We start from the raw sequence: 19262 nt of genomic DNA, 5'->3' as shown, positions 1-19262 counted from the left end.
TGGACCCAATAATCTAGAGATCTTCTCCAATCTAAATGACTCTGTGATTCTAAAGAAGGGGAGAATACAGCTCGATTGTCTCCATCTCTTACTAAAAGTTGCTGCTCACATCAGCAACTTGCTGTCGGCTGTAAACTTTCGGTTTGCACTGGGCATGAGGCAGCGGCTGCTCACATTGGAAGCATTCAATAAGGAATTTGTACAGGCCTCTGCTTTGTAAATCATGCATCAGCAGTTTCTACAAGGAATTACTCATGTTCTTTACTTTTTCACATGCCTGAGGAAAAAGTGGAAGTGGCTACTACTGACACCCTTAAAATTTATTAGGTATAAACTGATTCACAAAAGTCTTCTTATTCACAAAAGTTTTCCTCCCTCAGTGTATATTCAAAGTTGAGTTAAAAGTTGTTTGATTGACAAACAACCATCTCATTTCTTGAATCTTTTCATCAATCACCAGATTAAAATAGCTAGGATTAATGGGGTTGTCTGCTCCTTAATGCCATGACAGTGAAAGAAAATGCCATGACAGTGAAAGAAAAAAGATCTTTATTCTGCATGAATGCACAGCTATAGTATAAAATTTCCAGAGAAACTTTGATACAGTTGGACAGATTAGTTATAAACACATAAGCTTATTGTGAGCTAATTAAATACCTGAGCCAGAATGTCTCTACTTTGTTTTTGTCTTGCTTCAAAGTTTGTTTCAGAGTTTTCCATTGAGAAAACTCTGAAGTTACTGTAGCCAGAAAATGCTATTATATACAGTTTCATAGAAGATTATAAATGGAATTCTAGTATGAAAGAAGAATTAAATAGCTTAGGGGAATACAGCTAACTTGAAATTATTGTAGTCTCTATATTTCTAGTGGCAAAATCCAAATTATCACATTTCTCTTAATTTTTATTTTCTTCCTGTCTCAGTTTCTCACCAAAGAAATTGATTATCATTATAAGCAGTGAATCTGACTATGCAGTGTAGTCGTTGGATATGTTTTTACCCTTCATGTTTTATAATTATGGTAAATCATAGTATTACCGTAAGAAAAACAGACAAAGCATAAAAATGTGGTTGACTATGGTTGACATAGTTGATTATGTTTTTTGAAAGTTGAGGTACTGCAACAGAATTTTGGTGTTTGGAATGGTTCTTTATTTCCCCAACACTTTCTCAATTTGCATATGAGTTGCCGTTTTTTCAAAGTAAACCCGGTCTCTGATACCGGATGGCGAATGTCACCAACCTAGGAAAATACAGTTTAAATGGTAGTCTGCAACTTTGTTTAAGCAGCAGGTATATGCAGGTGTGTTCCCTGTGTAGACAAAGGTCCCAGTCATTTATTTACTTCATGGTGATACCATTTAATACTCATCAAGTTACTATATAAGGAAAAGAAAAATCAGTTTGCTGTTCTCCCAGGGTGCTTGTATCTGTGCCTTTTTACAGATGCTTTGACTTACACATCTAAAATTCAAATTTTCACCACCAGTATTGGCCCTTGAATGGGCTTACAGTGGAATTGTTTATCCAGATACATGTATTTCAATTGAGGACTTTTCTTATTCCAATATTATAATTGATGCTGGAAGAAAAGCAAAAAAAATCTGCCCAGCCTTAACTGGCTCCATCTTTTGGGAAGTTCCATGCTGGATTTTGCAGAGCAGGCAGTCTGGCAGCCTTGTAGCAGAGGTGCGTACAGTGAAGGAGAGCTGCAGGCAGACTTAAAACACTGGAGTCTGGTTTTTCTAATCAGACTGGAGAAAATGGTGCAGAAGTCAACAAGAGGCAGTGACTGCCTCAGCTCAAGCACCCTCCCCATAGGCCAGAGGAAATTCTCCTTCTGGCTTCCTGACAGAACTGATCTTCATATGGAACATCCAGCTGAACCCATGACCATGGTTCATGGAAGAGGAGAGCCAAACTCCCTGCCTGGAAGTGATCTAGATTACAGTAGGAAAGTGCATGATCTAGAAGATTTTGTTTCTTTTGAAAAGGTGTTGCCTGGTGAGCAGCACCTGTTGCTTTTGTGTTCCTGCCCTGAGTTACTTAAAAGGATTCTTGAACAGTGTAAGGTGCTTTAGTGTCCTGGCTGTGGAAACAATGCTGATGGTGGCAAATATCTACTGGACAGACTAGCTGTCTAGATCAGGGACTTTGCTCTCAGGCCTTTCAGTTTAGATTAATGAGTTACCAAGTACTTTCAATACCTCTCATTTAATATGCTTTATGTAATGGGTAAACTTATAAATTACTTTTAGCTACTGTTAGAAAAGGAATGATAATACAGTGTTCTGTATTTGTTCTTGAAAGGAAATGAGTGTTGTGAAATACATAAATTATCTCATTTCTGAATGATTAAAGACATGCTTCTGGATTCCCTAGTGAATACATTTTCATACAAAGTGTGAAAAGTATGACTGGGGATTTTTTTTTAAATATTTAACTAGTAGTTGGGGACACAGCTACTTTTTTAAACAGAAAACTTATGAACTGAAATTGTCTGACTATATGCAGTGTACTTTTAGACTCACACATGAACAATTTCATATTATTTGAGTATAAGTTGTTTTAGACTGTCTACTTCTCTCTTTTTTTTTTTTTCCTGTGGTTCTAAAAGAAGGAAATTACAATAGTAATTCACATTTCTCTCTGTTTACCTGGTCAAGGCAAGGTTTTACACTTGGACCTTCAGACACTGCAGAATTGTGATTCATCTCCTCAACCACAGGAACTGTGCAAGTCATCATAACTTGCCCATCTGCTCCCTAGAATCTCTACCTGGTTTAAAGTTTTCTACTCAGTGCTTCTAAGTCTGCATAGCTCGCTATAACTAAAGACTGCTTACAACTGAAGGAAGGTGGTGGCTGGGGGCTGTGCTCTTCTAGTGCAGCAGTACTTTGTAACAGGGGTGCAACACATCAGATTTTACAAGAATCTAGTCCAAGACTAAAATTAATATCCCTCCCCAAAGAGTCAGTCATTAATCTTGTAACCTCTCAGTTTGGATGGAATGCACATTTTTTCTTGACCTATCTTTTCCAACATAAATATGTATGTTTTTTGTCAGCAATTTAACATTGCATTCTGTTGAAAAGCTTTTAGATACTTCAAACCAAGAAGCAGCATGATGTGCTTTAAAGAAAGTTCTCCAGACAGGTAAACCCCCTAAAGAACCAAACTGTCTGATACCAAAATGTTAGATTATTGAAAAAGTGCTGGGTCATTTTCTGCCTCATGGACAAGGAAATTATTTTCTTTTTACATATGATCTGATGACATTGTAACCTCAAGAGAGAGAAGGAACCATATTTGAGCAGGGGCTGGCTGGGGAGCTGGTGGCAGGCCACAGGAGCCATTTTCAGCACTGAGAGCAAGAGGGTTTGTGTGTGCTGAGGATGGATGTGCTCGGCCTTCGAGGCCAGGTCTGCCCCCAAAAGAGTGGGCTTCATAGCACATCACACCTCCTGAAGGGAGTCCTTGTCATGGAATCTCTTGTTTTGGTGCAAAGTTATATTTTTTAAGTATGCCACAACAGAGGGGCAGGGCCTGGGCTCCTGTGAGGAGCTGTCTCCAGTGTGGGCAGGAGCTGCTTTCCCAGTCTGCCAGCAGGGCATGGGTCAGGCAGCCTCGGGCTTTACAGTGGAGCAGTGCCATTCCCCAACTCTTGGCACAGTCAACCCTCTTGGAACAAGGCATGGTTCAACCTGTTTCTATTTGGGGCTTAAAATATCTCCTGCAGCATCTCCTCCTAGATTAGTTTTAGCCCCACCAGCTGGAAACCATTTTTATTCTGTACCTCCTTATGTGACTTGATGCAGAGCTGTGGGTGATGCACTGAAACCTGAGCATGTCCATGAATTTACATGTTCTTCATTACAAAAGGTCTAAGTGTACAGCAGAGTGATTCCATGACATTAGTTGTCATTAACAAAAGAGCTGATCCTCCCAGTAATAGGAGTTATGGGTGTTATTGGATGCTGTTTATTGTTTAGAAGATGTTCTGTCAGACTTCTCAAATATTGTCTGCTATATCCTCTGTAGAATAATCTGTGCACATTTCAGCCCTTCTGCATCAGACCTGAGGTATTCTTAAATCCTACCTAGTGAGAACGTGCATTGCAAAACATTAAAAACTTCAGTATGGATTTACATTAGGATGAAAATTGATTTATCACAAAGTACACACTTTTATTCTGGGGCCCACTAGAGGCTGTCTGGGCTTTGCCAAAAAGAACTGCTTTTGGAGATCTGTATCTCCTGGTCCCACTAGCTGGCCTGCTTACAGTTCTTTTGACTGACTGTAACTGTTAGGATTAGTTTCATAATGGACACATCTTTTAAACCTTCTTACCAGAACTGAGTCCTAGGATATATTCCAGCATCTGGGAGACTCTCAAAATGACAGAAAGCTCGAATTCTCTTTAGCAGTGTGTGAAGCTAGGCTGGGATAGCAGCCTGGTATGGTGAGTTGACTGAACTAACAGCTTAAAAGCAAAGAGGATTGCAGAGCAGTGGACTCAGAAAAATTTGCAAATATTTAGTCTTACCTTCGGAAATATTTGGAACATCACTAGCAGACAGAAACTAAGGTATTGTCCTCCTTGCCCAACCTCACTTCTTTGCCCGTTCTTCCATCTACTCACTCTCCTTCTGTCTTCACTAAAAAAAAAACATTCGATCCAAAATACATATTATTTTTACAATTTCTAGTGAAGTAAGATATTGCACAGCAAATACAATCTCAGGAAGCACCAAGAGAACATGAAACAGGAATTGCAGATTTTAATCGTGATGAATACTCTCCAGTCGTGCCTCAGGCAAAATTCTGCAAGGAAAGGTGGTAAGAATTTAGAGACAGTGAGTCTATTAACATTTCAGATGAGTTTTGAAAATCAGTTAGGTACATTATTCTGAAAATCCCATCTCACTGTGCGATAAGTTTCTTCTCAGTGACACTTGTTGGTACTTGCTGCAGTATCAGGTCCTAAATGTCAAAAGCTCAGTGGGGAGCTACAGGATTAGGTAGGTCTTTGCTCATGACTCAGTGTTTGCAGCATCAGGCCTCTTATGTTAACAGCCTATGTAATGTAATAAGGAAATAACTTGTGTTATCTGATCTTGCTTAAAAAGGAATAATTGCATAATTCAGCAGTTCATGATACTTTTGAAAGTGTAGGAGGCATTAACATTACTCTAGGAAAATTAGCCTATGTTTGTAATATGCACACGCATGTTCATTAGTTCATAGACTTGTGCGGCATCAGATTGTGTGGTCTTTGGGATTCTGGAACATGTTTGAGTTCCCCACTTGTGGTACGTGTCTCTGCCCCACCCTGTGCTTGTATCAAGATGAAACTCAGACCACTGGGATCCTCTTTCCGCTCTGTGTAAAATGTACAGATCAAAAGGGTTCTGTGGTGCACCATCCCAGGCCCTGAAGTAGCCAGATAGACCAGAATGCAAACTTTCACTCAGTTTAGATAGTGACTCAAATCTACCAGTCTGGTCTGCTTTACAGCCTGGGATTGGGTTACCATTTCATTCTTATTGCCAAGAGAGACATTCCAGGTGTACCAAGCTCACGAGGGCAAGGTGTTGGAAATATTAATAGAATTCTCATTATCTTCTAACAAGGATTTGTCTTGTCGGTACTAATTTATACAGATCAGCAGCAAAAGCTCCTAATGATTCTGTGGACAAAAAGGAATTATGTACTAACATGTACTTTAATTTAATAGCATTAACTCTAGGAAAAACAAATTTTTTTTAATTTCACCCTTAAGGTGTAGTCTCTGTGGTCTCCTATTGCATTCTGTGCTTTAAAGAAATGTACTGTTTTGTAGTTCTAAAATATATTTAACTCTCACTAACATAGTGTTTGGACATCTGCCAGTTTCTCTGTGGAATTTCAACTGATAAAGAAGGTAGCCAGCAAGTAGGTGCATATTTGTTATAAATCCTGGGATAGGCTTTGTCATCTTAGATAAGATGAGGTAGGTATTGTTTGCATGCCTTCTTCTAGCTTGTAACTAAAAAAATGTTAATAGAAGAAAAAAACTTTCACTGTCACAGACTTAGTTTTGAAAAGGTTATTTTAAACCTCACTTTTCAGTTTGTTTTCATACAGCACTTAATATGGAGTAATTAAATTAGAAGCATTAATTTGTGTAATCATGAGTTCAGTTTTTAAAATTACATTAGCAAATTTATTCCTTGCATTTTTCAAGTGTCCTTTAAACATGTAAGCAAAACCCACAAAAAGCAGATTACAATCTAGCTACAGTGAGGGATATGTGGATTCTTCTCTCTTTCTTTTTAAAAAACTTTGTATTCTGATATAAATAGTTTGGGTTTGAATTTTAAATAAGCATACATGAATGTTTGACTTTTGGCTTTCAAAAAAGCATATACCAATGTTTATGCATCAGTCTTCACAGTAATCTGAAGTGTTTAAACTTCAGAAAGATGGATCTTGTGGGTATTTAAATATTCTTTGCCTGCAATTAAATGATAAAAGTTCAGTAAGTGCAGTTTGCATATGGCTTGAAAAGTGTTTTTTTTCTAGGTTCACTCATACATAACTCATATCACTGGCATTTGGTGAACTGTGGCTTGTAGTAGAAATGAGGAATGTTTCTGCTTTAACTACAAAATAACTGTATCATGTATGCAGTAAGCATGGAACACAGGGGACTAATGGGACTTGTTATTGATGATGCTGAAAGCTAAATAACCATTAGTATTAAATCTTATGAATAGACTCTTGTCTTTCATCTTACCTCTTCAACCAGATAAAAGACACAGAGGCTATTTAGATGTCATAAGAATAGTATGCTGAAATCCTTTCAGACTTAAAAAAATTCTCTCTTCGTGTTGCTCAGTGTTTTGTTGTGTTCAAAGAAATGCCAGTATGCTGGTGCTGAAAGAAGCATAGAGCAGAAATCCAGCATTATGTGTGGGTTTAGGCTTGTTAAAGATTGAGTTGGAATAGTGTGTATCCCTTCTGTGCAGAAATTTCTTCTTCAGATATTAAAAATATTTATAGAAAAGTCACTAACCCTGAAAATTTCCCAGTAGCCTTGTAAGACCATAATATAATAGAGCATTATCAGTGTTGGTATTTTCCTAGCTTCATTCATTAGACTATCATGAATGTTTTTAAATAGCTGTAAGATGTTAGAAATACCTAACTAAAAACTTCCTTACAGATACTAACTTTATTTAAGCCTTCTATTCACCTAAGAATAAAGTCTATTAAATATTTAACTTGCAACCTTCTCCATTTTAATAATAAAAATAATAAAATATTATAATAAAATGCACTGATGGTGGTTGGAAATTGTTCTTATCTTTCATATAGAGTATTTAGAAGCAGAACTTATAACACACTGTTAGCAGATAATGTGGAAGAGTTTTTCAGCTCTGAGATCCTGTGTGATAGCTTTGGGAACAATAATTAAATTTCAAGTATCTTTAGGAAAATTCTAGTTCAAATAAATATTTTTAGATTAATGGTGAATATTAATGATCATGCAAAGCATAACAATCATATAGGTTTTTTTGTTTTATAGGAAACAGAACTGGACAGCTGTGGTGTTAATACTGTGTTGCTGGTACATTTCTTTGGAAAACAAGGAAAGGAAAAACTTCACTTTTCCGAGTTTTTCAGGTATTTTTTCAGCTAGGCAAGCATAACAGGAGCTAGTCCTGTTCCTTACCCCTGTGCTTTACCCCAACTCAGGCATTTATCTGACATCACACTGAGTCAATCAGAAAATTAAGCAATGACCAAGTCACAGAAAAAGTTACTTCCAATCAACTAAAAAACATTTTCTGAGTTGAAATACTTCCTTTCCTATTACAGCTGTCATGGTAAGCTACAGGCAACTTCTCCACTTGCTTCAAATTCCAGCTTCTGTTGAAACTTTCCCAGTGCCTTTTCCTTTACCATTTGGACTACTTTTGCAATGAGACTGTGCAGATACCTGTTTGAGTCTTGACATGTAGCATGGCATCAAGAGAAGATTATCTATCAGTATTACCTTTTCTACAAAAGTAATCAGTCATTGACAGACTGGAAAAATAAAGTAGAATAATGTGTTTTGCTTCAGTTTGCATTCAGAAGTGGAGAATGTGTGGCAGCCGTCTTAAAAATGAATGTTTTTGCAATCAGTACACTAAAAAGTGTTTGGCTCCAGGGGCTCTGGTACATACCAGTCTTCAAATAAACAACCTTTCCCTTTTGAAGACCTCAGCTCAATAGGAATCTAAGTGAGTAAAATAAGTCTAAGATGTCTCCAGCTCCCTTTTCTATAAATACCATAGATCCTCTCAATGAAACAAAAGGCAGAGAGCACCAGTAAAAGGTTGTGTTTGCATATACAGTGTAAACTGAAAAGCCTCAGGTTTTAGATAAAATCCTACATTGACCCAATGAGGCATGACATTGATGAAACTATGTACCTTGTACATTCAGAACACATAGGTTAAAGACCTTTGCCTGCCACACAGATAGAGGCCTGTAATCAAAATCAAACTCCCACATCTTGCTCTTAAAATTTGTGGGATAAGTGTAAGGTTTAATGCAGGTAATTTTTCAACAGTGGCAGTTATGTTTCGTGGGGCTGGAATGTGCCTCTTTATCACTGCGTAGACACTCCATCTCAGCTGCCACGTGACGCTGCAGTTTGTTTAACATGCAGAAAGGTGAATAAAAGGATCGCTGTCTTCTTAACCTCTGCGAGGATATCACCTTTCACATGATTTTATTTGCAAGTAAATCAAGCACATCATTTCTGGGTTCCTATTGTTCAGAGAAAATGTGATTTCTATCTGATGGCCTCTCATAACACTTTACCTTCTGCGGGAAGCTATTGTTGGCTGTTTGATCAAAGTGCCACATTGTTTTTACAAGAGATGACTGATGAGCTGTGGAGACATAGATCATTCTCAAAAGCAAAAATAATGATGGTAAATGCTTTTATCATTTTCCAAGTTCTTGCCTAGAAAGCTTTTCCATTGATCAGTGTAGTACCTAGTAGAAAATAGAGGTGATTATGTTTGATTAGGACGCACTAAAACTTGTCACATTAGTTAAATACACAGATATTGCTGTGCTTCAGAGTCCTTAAAACTAAAAAAAAAAAAAAAAAAAAATCCAAACCAACCAAAAGGAAAAAAAAAAAGGGAAAACCCACTAAAAATATAAAAATAATTCACCCCAAAAAACAGTAATGCTTTCATTGTGAAATTTCACTGAACTTGTATGGGAATTCTGAAAGCTGAGACCACTGTTCTTATCTCATTACCTACTTATATTTTCGTCATGCTGCCTCTTTTCAGTTTGTCTGGCATTAAAAAATCCTTTTGTAAGTGTGCAACCATCTGTATCTACATGCACACCAGCATTATCCAAGCCTTTTAGCCCACAGTCCAAACATTTTAAAAAAGTCAGACAGCCACAGTCAATATACCAGGGCAATTAATTTGCCAAACTCTTCTCCTTTCTTTGCATTTAGATGGCACAAAGAAAATGGAAACTCTCTACATCTCTTGGAGCAGTGTGAGGCTGATGTAAACCAGTTCTTGTGCCTCTTTTCCTACTGCCCTGAACACAGGAGGCACACTGAGAATAGGGAGGGAATAAGGTCAGGCATCTGTCTCCAGCTGGTGCTTGCTTCTTGGGCAGTCCCAGGTATTGATACACACACAGACAATCCTCAGGCAGTGTTTTTATCAAATGTAAAGGTTCTTTCAGAGATCTTCAGGCTTCTTAAGGTAGGACTCAGGGAATGCATGTTCAGCTCCAGACTGCTAGATGAGTTCTTATTAGTGTATTGTCCTTAACATAAGGACATTATAGTAATTATTAATTAGAATTTACAATTTCAAAACCAAATGTTTCCCTAGCAAATGTTAGGAAATATAAATTTCTGGAGTATGTTTATGTATATTACTACTTAAGATGTGGCCTCTTAGTCAAGTACAGCTAGAAGAGTATTCTCCTGTAACCTTTTTTAGGGAAATATAGAAGAATATGCAGTAAGCCTAAAACCATGTAACAAAGAGGGTAGATTTAATACAGGAAGCTGTCTTTCTTCTCAGAAGATCTGGACAAGTTTCTGTTTCAAATGACACCACTCAGTTTTACACCTCAACGACAATGTCATCTTCTAATACCAGGTCCTTTCTTAGAGAACGTCCCCAGAATCCAAGGCTTTTTTATTCCTTAGTATGGATTTCTCCTGGTTTTTAATATAGAAATAATTTTTAGTCTTTTCTTTAAAAAAAAATCTAACTTGTGCTTTTATTTCCAACTACATCAAATGTGCTGTCTTTTATTCTAGAGTAGAAAACTATTTACTTTTCTAGCTATAGGAAATATTTCTTCCTGACAGACACTGGGGGTTGTTTTCCCCTGAAAAAAGTCCCTTACTGATCTTGTATAAGTATGTCTAATCCCAAATAAAAGAGGAGACAGTATTTCACTCCCTAAACAGTTTGACTGCTGTAATCTGTCCCCAAGCAAGCTTAAATCTCTTACATTCTCCTTGAGGGAAAAAAGAAAGTGCAAAGAATATGGAAAGGATATTAGAAAAAACTCTCTGATTGTTGTATTTTTTCTGGGATGTCTTACAAAAAAAGTACTTCCCAGTATGGTTAAACAATGGGCCTCTTTTAATAGTATGAGGAAAGTTAACGTTTCAATCCAGTTTATGTCATTCTCGTACCTGATTTCTTGCTTCTTGTTTCATCAGTTAATAGAATTTTTTTACCAGAAATATTCTTTAATTATGGTTCTTTTTTAATTTCTGTTTAGATTGAAGGGGACAAATTGTATAACCATACAGAGATCATGCCTTTTACCTACTTGTCCCCTTTCTTTCCTTCAGTATTTTGAATTCCTTGATACATTTTATTTGGAACCTTTCATTTAAGAAGCCAAAATGATCCAGTCTGGACCCCACTGCTAGTGCTGACATTTTTGGGGAGGCTGTGGTGTGTGTGTGCCAGTGCATGGATGCAGGATCTCTTTCAGGTGTCATCATCAGCCAGCATGCTGTGCTTTTGCTGTGATGACAGCTTATATATTTTCAGTGATTTTCATCTGGGGATTTGGAATTGCTTTGCAGAAATAGAATATGATTGCTTGTCTCTGTTCCTACACTTTTATCTATATGTGTGCATTGAGAGTCATAATACATAGAGATTAAATCAGTGATAGCCAAGATCAGGCAGTGAGGAAGGGAAGAACAGCAACAAAATCTGGCTTCATGATATTCCTGTCATAACTCAATCTGAATATTTCCCAAATATTTAGTAAAGAGCTTGATAAAAATATTTTTCTTCCTTTCGTGTGAGCTTAGCAAAAGAGTAGTGTGGTTAGTTTCTATAGAACACTTAAAAATGAAAGTGAGTTTTTTGGTTTGGAAATGCTAAGGACAGTAAATCAAGGAGGGTTTTGCTTGCAATTCTGAAAATTGTGATATTAATTGTCTTAATGCTTGCAAGCCTGAATTTACAAGCATAGATCTAAATGTTTTCTAAAGATTACCTTTATTAGATTTTCTGTATTCTGGTTTGAAAGTCAGATTGCAAAACGGCAAGCTGCAGCTGGTTTGCCACAGTCTTCTGGTGCAGAGAGGGTTATCAATTCTTCAAAAAGATTTTGGTGTCCAAAGAGGAGCCAAAGCACGGTGCAAATGCTGTGTTGGTATATCCACCACTATTTTTGTTGTTAGATTCCTTCCTGTAAATCAGTGTGACAGGAACTGGTCAGTTCCTGTATTAAGAGTTTTGAAGCTCTGCACAGACAGTTCAGGTCAAGAGGTGGAAAAAACACATTCCCCAATATTTCCTTTAGTGTTTCAATCTCCTTCTTTGTGTGCCATGAAGAATTCTCCACTTGGAGGGGGGGATAGCTGCATTCCTGAGATCTCCCCTCTTGTTACATTTTCACTACTATTTGTGGTGGGTTAGCACTATTAAAGCGGAGTTGCCAAAAGCCTTGGGAGACTCCCTGTTTCTATACTAGAGCCCATTACAAAATGAGGGCTAAATCCTGATAAGGTTTCTGGATGCTCTTGTAACACGATAACAAATTTGGCCATTGGCCTTCAACGTGGGTGTTTTAGAGAGTGTGGATAAAGTGGGCTGTCTTAAAGAAAGTGCTCTCTATTCCTGGCCTTTTCCCCTCTTATAAATTTATGGTTTACTTTTCCTTTTTGTTACTTGGAAACTTAGAACTCTCTTTCATTTTCAACCTACTTTAGCATAAGAGTATTCCCAGTGTAATCATTTTTAATTGTAGAGCATATCTACAATCAGAATCCTTTTCCTGTACTTGAATTCTGACTCCCTACCAAGTCCCCAGCCAAGATCCCACTGACTTTGATAGAGCAGGAATTTTATTCCTGTGCTTGTTTTTCGTAGTATCTGGATACATTTTGAGGACTTCACAGCTGAAACACATTGCACTGTGATCCAGAAGATACAAAAGCAAGTATCCCTAGTGGTGTCTTGACATTTATGTATCAAGTTTTACTTCCTAACCAGAAAGTTGTTTTTAATAACTTTTAATAACTTTTACTTTTAAAAAAACCTCATTAGGACTTTTAACTCTCACATCTGGGAATAAGAGTGACCTAGAATGCTGATGCGATGATTCACAGTATTTTAATTTTTGTAATATGGGAAACTATCACATAAATTTTAAATTGCACATTTCAGCTACTGCTCCAAGTAGGATTTGATAAGGCAGGAAATCTTCCCACTCTGGCTTGCCAGGAGCAAGCCTACAAGTTGAAATGAACTTCAATTAGAAGAGGGTGCAGAAGCAAGAACACGCTGAAAATGCCGCAGCCAAACCCTTCACTGTCTGCTCTGGCTTTGCCGCCCCTTTCAGCAGGCTGATGTGTGCAGCTTGGTGGGCTCCTTCCTCATCACGTTGGAATGATTGATCTGCCTTATTGGGTATGACTAGAAGGCAGATCACCATGGCTAGTCTGCTTAAGGAAGTACACTATTCAGAAAAGATGGAAGAATCTGTTTCTGTGTCGTTGCCTATGGCTAGCAACCAGTAAAGCAAATGACTGAGAGCTTTCTCCCCAAGATAAATAGCTCAATTCTCAAGACCTTAAGTCTGTTGCAAAATATGTCCTTTCATAGATAAAAATCCAAGAAAATAAAACACATGTTGTCTCATTTCTCTGCATCCAAATTTTAGGCATATTTCTGTGAGTGACCTCATTTTCAGCAACTTCTCCTCCTCCAGACCAGACATTACATGAGTTAGAAACTACAGTCAAAGAAATTGTTCTGCACAGTCTTGGCTGTGCCTTCCAGACCCACCGCAAACCACACATCCCAAATACCATCTCCTCCTTGCCTGTGATGGCCACTCTCAAAATGCAGGCAAGTGGCCCTACTCAGTCTCTGCTGGGCTGACTCCATGCTTGGTCTGCATGCCAGATCCATGCTGTTCTCTCCCTCTGCACCTTGACCTCCCTGCCCAAGACCTGGGGAAACTGTTGGGGGCCGTGGGTGCGGCAGGGCTGCTTGTGCCAGGGCTGATCTCCCTGGCACATGCTGGCTGTGATGCTGGCCAGAGGCAGCAGTCTCCTTGTGAGTTGCAAAGACAGGAGCTGGGCCTGAAAACGGAGGAGTGCTTTGCAAGCTGAGCAAGGCAGCTCTTGCCACTCTGCAAGACAAAGGGCTGCCCAGTCAGACTGGTTGCACTACCTGGTCCTTTGGTCTTTCATCCACTTCTGAGAGGGAGAGCTGGGGGAATTGAAAGTGTGTCAGTCCTTAAGGTGGACTGTGGAGGAACATCTTAGTGTTTGGCTATACTGTAGAATCCCCTTTACTAGACCAGAAAAAAGCACATATGTAATGTGACAGCATTTTGTACCCCTCCTCCATATTACCCTAACTCAGCCCCAGCCTGAAACTTAAATTCACCTCATTATCAGGCTTTCATTTACCTGCATGTCCTGAGCTGTGAAGCATTTGTTGGTCCTTTATTTGCATGTGCAGCTCTACCTGTTAGAGGGGAAAATACAAGAGAGAGATTATGCTTCAAGAGCAGTCTTTAGCTAACCCGTTATAGACTTCACAGAGCTTCAAGCTACTAATTGTCCAAGTGATCTCATTAAAGAGCTAAAGATAGCTGTGTGGACTCAAATGCTGTAATTTCAAGGGAAAGAATTCAAACCCAGTGAGGCCAGGCAAACACGGATGAGCAAATGAACCTCTGCTGATATTGGCTATGCAGACCCTTAGCTGTCCTCTTCTCCAATTAATTGCTTTGTCCTAATATAGAAGTATTTCATTCCCTCTTGTCAATAATTTCTGCAACTCAATAAAGAAGGGTTATTTAGCAATGTGGAGGGGATTCTGGCAAGCACCACTGGTTTTAGCCTTTATTTTAAAATCACCTCTTGTTTGTGGATTGCCCCATTTCTGAAGTGGAAAATATCGAATGGATCACACTGTATTGTCTGTGTTAACTTTTTCAAAATTAATACTAGCCATATAGACCAAACTGAAAAAAACTTGCAGCTACAACTCAAAATTACAGCTCTGTACCTTCAGGTTATTATTTGCTTCTTGTAATACTTTTTTCTTTCTTTCCCAAAAGAATGAGTGCCTCCTAAATCCTTTGATGTTGACTCTTTCCTTTTTCAGACAGCTCTCTTACCCTCCCAAAGCCCTGCAACATTTTCTGTGCTCTTCTTAACTCTGTACAAGTCAATTGTAATCCTCTCTGATCTATCCTCTAGTGAGCACAGAACTGATTCACCAAACCTCTGTATGTAGTTATAATCTTTGATACTTTCAGTCATCTTCTCCTACAGCAATGAATGCAAGTTTCCTCTTTCACCTTTGTGATTATTACTGCCTCATCTTTTTAGGCACTGTGCAATCTTGTCATTCCTCTCTTTTTAATATGAAACCTCATAAATCATGTGTCAGGCCTTCAGTTCCCAAGTCCTTTTTCATTCATTCATTCATTATGCTGCTGCCTTACCCGTTTTTTAATCTCCTTATCTGCGCATTTTTAAACGCGAGTAAAACCGAGATGTCCAATGCGTGCCTAAGTTCCGCTGGCAGCAGCCGCCTGTGCAGGCCGAGAGCGCGTCCTGCTGGTGTCCTTGTGGAATTGCAGCCCTGGAAACATCCGCGAGCGCGGGGGGAATTAAACCTGTGAGGTTTATTTGTTTTAAGCAGCAATGTCGACTGTGTCTCTGGCTCAGAGCTGGTGTCTGCGGCACTTGGTAGCTAAGGTAATAGTGGTGATACAGGGATGGAAGTATCAAGTGGTGGATAATATCTGTTTACACTTAGATTCATGGAAAATCTTCAAACAGAAGTCCAAGAAATGGAATTCATCAAGTTTTCAAAGGGTTTGAACGTCATGAGAAAAGAAGACTTTGCGGCATGGTTGCTGTACTTCACTGATGAGGAAAACAATGAAATTTACTGGCAGAATGTGAAAGACAGGATCGAAGCAGGAGAGGTTGGTACCCAAAGTATACTTTGTTTTCCTTCCTCCTTTCTGTGCACAGGTTTTCATTTGAGTGTGGCTATCTAATGAGATAACCAGTTGCCAAATGAAGTATTGCAGCCCTTGAATTGTATACACATAAGAGCAATGATAATTGTCCAGCTGAGAAATACAAATATCAATAATGAGTAGGCAGTCACATCTAAACACTAAGCCCCACGAGATTTAATGACATAGAATAATTGGGATTTGAATGTATATTCATTATATATAATCTGAATTCTTTGATACTCTAGAACATCAGTTTGGAAGAATTCAAGACTTTCTGCAAGTTTACAAATAATCTGGAAGACTTTTCCATCGCCATGCAGATGTTTACTGTAGCCAATCGTCCTGTTAAGCGGGGTAAGTGCTGTACATCTTTCATGTGCGTTTTTTAAAAGGAAAAAAATCATTTTAATTACGAAATAATGTAAATTATTATCCCAAAGTACCACAGTGAAATCCAAAAATATTATACTGCTCGTATTTGGACTTAGTTATATTTCATTAAAAAATAATAATATAAAGTTTCCAAAAAGTTTTCATTTCAAAGTTCTAATGTGCTGTCATATGTGGATTAATGACAGCAGACTAATAAATCATAAAATAGTTTAGGTTGGAAGGGACCTTTAAAGGTCATTTTTCCAAACCTTCTGCCATAGGCAGGGAACTCTGTCACTGGATTAGGTTGCTCAAATCTCCACCCAACCAGACCTTGAATGCTCTCAATGATGAGACAGCCACAACTTTTTAAGTTTCTTCCTTATGTCCAGTCTAAATCTACCCTTTTTCACTTTGAAAAGCATTTTGTTTTTCCTGTCACTACAGGCCTTGGTAAAAACTCTCTTATAAGCTCCCTTGATATAGTGAAAGTCCACAGTAAAGTCTGCCCTGAGGTATCCCTTCTCCAGGCTGAACAACCCCAACTCTCTTGGCCTTTCTTCACTGAAGAGGTGCTCCATCCCAAAAATTACTACATAATTTTTGTGGCCCTCCTCTGGACTCACTCCGTGTTCTCCTTGTGCTGAGGAGATTGTGTTATGCAGTTATGTCTATTAAAAAGAAACAATGTCATAAAATGGGGTTTAAAATAAAGATTTCAAGGAGGGGAATTGCTTCCTTCCCATATAGGAGAAAGAGGAGCAATGAATCAAAAGTTTTATGGACATACAAATGCTTTTTGTTTTAATCCTGAGGTTGTAGTTGTTACTCTTGAAGGACAAGTCTCATAAGTTATTTCAAAATAGCAACATTATTAAAAAGTTCCTAAGGAAATTTAAAGAGATATTAACATTCATTGAAATTAATATTTGATGGGCTCATGTGAAAAAAGATGAAAAATGTGAGAAGACGGAAAGAGAAATACATATTCTTGAAAGATATATGGATGGGATTTGAACCAAAGAAAACTGGGGGATTTGCAACTTGTGACTTTCATTAATTTAGTCTGTTTTTGTGCTGACCCCCACTGTAATCAAAATCAGCCAGCTGCTGAGGTAACTCACAGATGTTGCATGCCTGTATGTCTAATTCTCTCCTGAATCTGGCTGAGTTCTTTGTCTTGTTGTTTGCATGATAATGTGGACATTATCATGTGTATTCACACACATATGAACATTCATCTAAATATAAGACACTCTTTTAGTCCTTCATTTTTTTCTAGATTTCTTTTTCTTCTAAGTTCACAACTCATCTTTTCTCTCTGGTAAGGTGGCCCTTCTTGGCTTGAAAATTGTTATGCCCCACTATTGTAGAAGATCTTCTTTTATTGATGTTACATTCAAAGAAAGGATAGTGCCATGTCTGGATTTTAATTCAGCTTCAAAAATGAAACAGTTAACATCTTTCCAAAGACAAAATTAAGTCTACTATAAACATCCCATGTTTTATGTCTTTTTCAAGTTGTGATATATCCTTTTACAGGAGGATTTTTACCTTAATTCTATTTAGTGAAATAGTCAACTACATTTATACAGGAATTTTTGAAAAAGACAAAGATGAGTGCTATGTCAGGAATGCTGTTCCCTCTAGTAAGCTTCAGAAATAATCATATTTATAACACTATTTATAAACAGCACTTGTTTATGAGAGCAGAACCACATTAATATTGCATTTATGACTTCATTGGACAACTTTCTGTAATAATCTACAATACTGCTACACTTCATTAACTTCCAGTTCCTTTTTAAAATTCACACTTCCATGATGCCTTCAAAAATGCATCCAATTCATGTGTTGTGACTGTGCTTGCTACAATAAACAGTAATCCTTCCACTCTTACAAGTTGCTGTTTTGTGGCAGCCCCACACACTTCCTCATCTTCCTTGAGCCAAAACTCCAAATTCTGTGCACCACAGGACAAAAAGAGGGGCTAGTGGGTGTTTCTATACTGCGCATGGTGGTGTAAAGAGAGAAGGAAAAAGAGCTGAAGATGAAAGTACATCTCCAGAGAGGTATGGCAGCTTTTTCTGCCACAAATCCTCAGTAACTCAACATCATTTAAGAAGAGCTAGCCAGCTTCTCTCAAAACCAGAACTGCAGATATATAAAGCCATGTACTGTAATCAGTGCATTGACCATTTGATGGTCTGTGTTTCTGCAGAGTTGCTGAGGAGATTGTTAGTTGAGGTGGAGCATATAACCCACTGTTCTCTGAGAAGAAGCGTTTTCATGTGAAATGAATTGTTGTGAAGCTGGCTTGATATAAAATGGTAAGGTTTTTAATGAGAGGATAGTGAGGCAAACACCATTGTATAAACAGGAAAGAGCCAAAAGTATGTAAATTCTCATCTATTTCTAGCAAAAATTATCACTTGTACTGTTGCTTGAGAAGCAGTGCCTTGCTAAAGCTTATGATAAAATGAATAGTGTTACAAAAGAAGAAGCATGTGGTATTTTCTGGATCTCCAGGACGAAGGAGGAATTGAGAATCTGACTCTATGTTCTTAGAAGGCTAATTTATTATTTTATGTTACTATATTAAAGAATGCTATACTAAAACTATACTAAAGAATAGAGAAAGGATACAGACAGAAGGCTTAACAAGATACTAATTAAAAACCCGTGACTGACTCCTCAGAGTCCCAACACAGCTGGACAGTGGTTGGTCATTAAGTCAAAACAATTCACATGAAACCAATCAAACAACCACCTGTTGCATAAACACTCTCCAACCATATTCCAAAGCAGCAAAACAGGGAGAAACAATGAGATGATATTATTTTCCTTTTTCTCTGAGGCTTCTCAACTTCCCAGGAGAAATCCTGGTGAAGGGATTTTTCAGGAAATATGACAGTGACAGAAGAACACATGAACTGAGTCCTTCTAATAGTTTACTAGTTTACACATCCCAGATTCTCCAGTTAGGATGCCCACAAGCCATTGTAAATTGGACAGAGTCCTGCTATTTATAAGCTTTCTGTTTTCTTTGCAAGTTCAGTCACTTGTGATGTAATATTTTGTCTTTATTAGCTGAGTTCAAGAGAGCAGTGAAGGTGGCAACAGGACAGGATCTGTCAGATAATGTTTTGGATACCATCTTCAAGATTTTTGATCTAGATGGAGATGACTGCCTCAGCCACAGCGAGTTTCTTGGAGTCCTGAGGAACCGAATTCATCGAGGCTTGAGGGTAACAAGCTGACATAATTGTTTGTAAATACCACAGATGATTTCTACAACTCTCTTGTAAATGCTTGTAGAAACACAGGTAGAGT

At 38.1% G+C, this 19262-nt stretch overlaps 1 protein-coding gene across 2 annotated transcripts in view; it reads left to right on the top strand.

The window, feature by feature from the left end:
* The window catches only part of MICU2 (mitochondrial calcium uptake 2), a 136366-nt gene that overhangs the window by 113149 nt on the left and 3955 nt on the right, over window positions 1–19262 (top strand). For both annotated transcript variants that reach the window (XM_058825325.1, XM_058825326.1), the window contains 4 exons: window positions 7573–7670; window positions 15347–15518; window positions 15803–15911; window positions 19020–19177. In XM_058825325.1, coding sequence (XP_058681308.1) covers window positions 7573–7670; window positions 15347–15518; window positions 15803–15911; window positions 19020–19177 — 537 coding nt within the window. The remainder of the gene's footprint in view (window positions 1–7572; window positions 7671–15346; window positions 15519–15802; window positions 15912–19019; window positions 19178–19262) is intronic.

The sequence above is a fragment of the Ammospiza caudacuta genome, chromosome 2 (assembly GCF_027887145.1).
Source record: "Ammospiza caudacuta isolate bAmmCau1 chromosome 2, bAmmCau1.pri, whole genome shotgun sequence".
NCBI classification, from domain to species: Eukaryota; Metazoa; Chordata; class Aves; order Passeriformes; family Passerellidae; genus Ammospiza; species Ammospiza caudacuta.
Note: the sequence above shows the minus strand (reverse complement) of the source record. Positions and strands in the feature narration are given on the sequence as shown.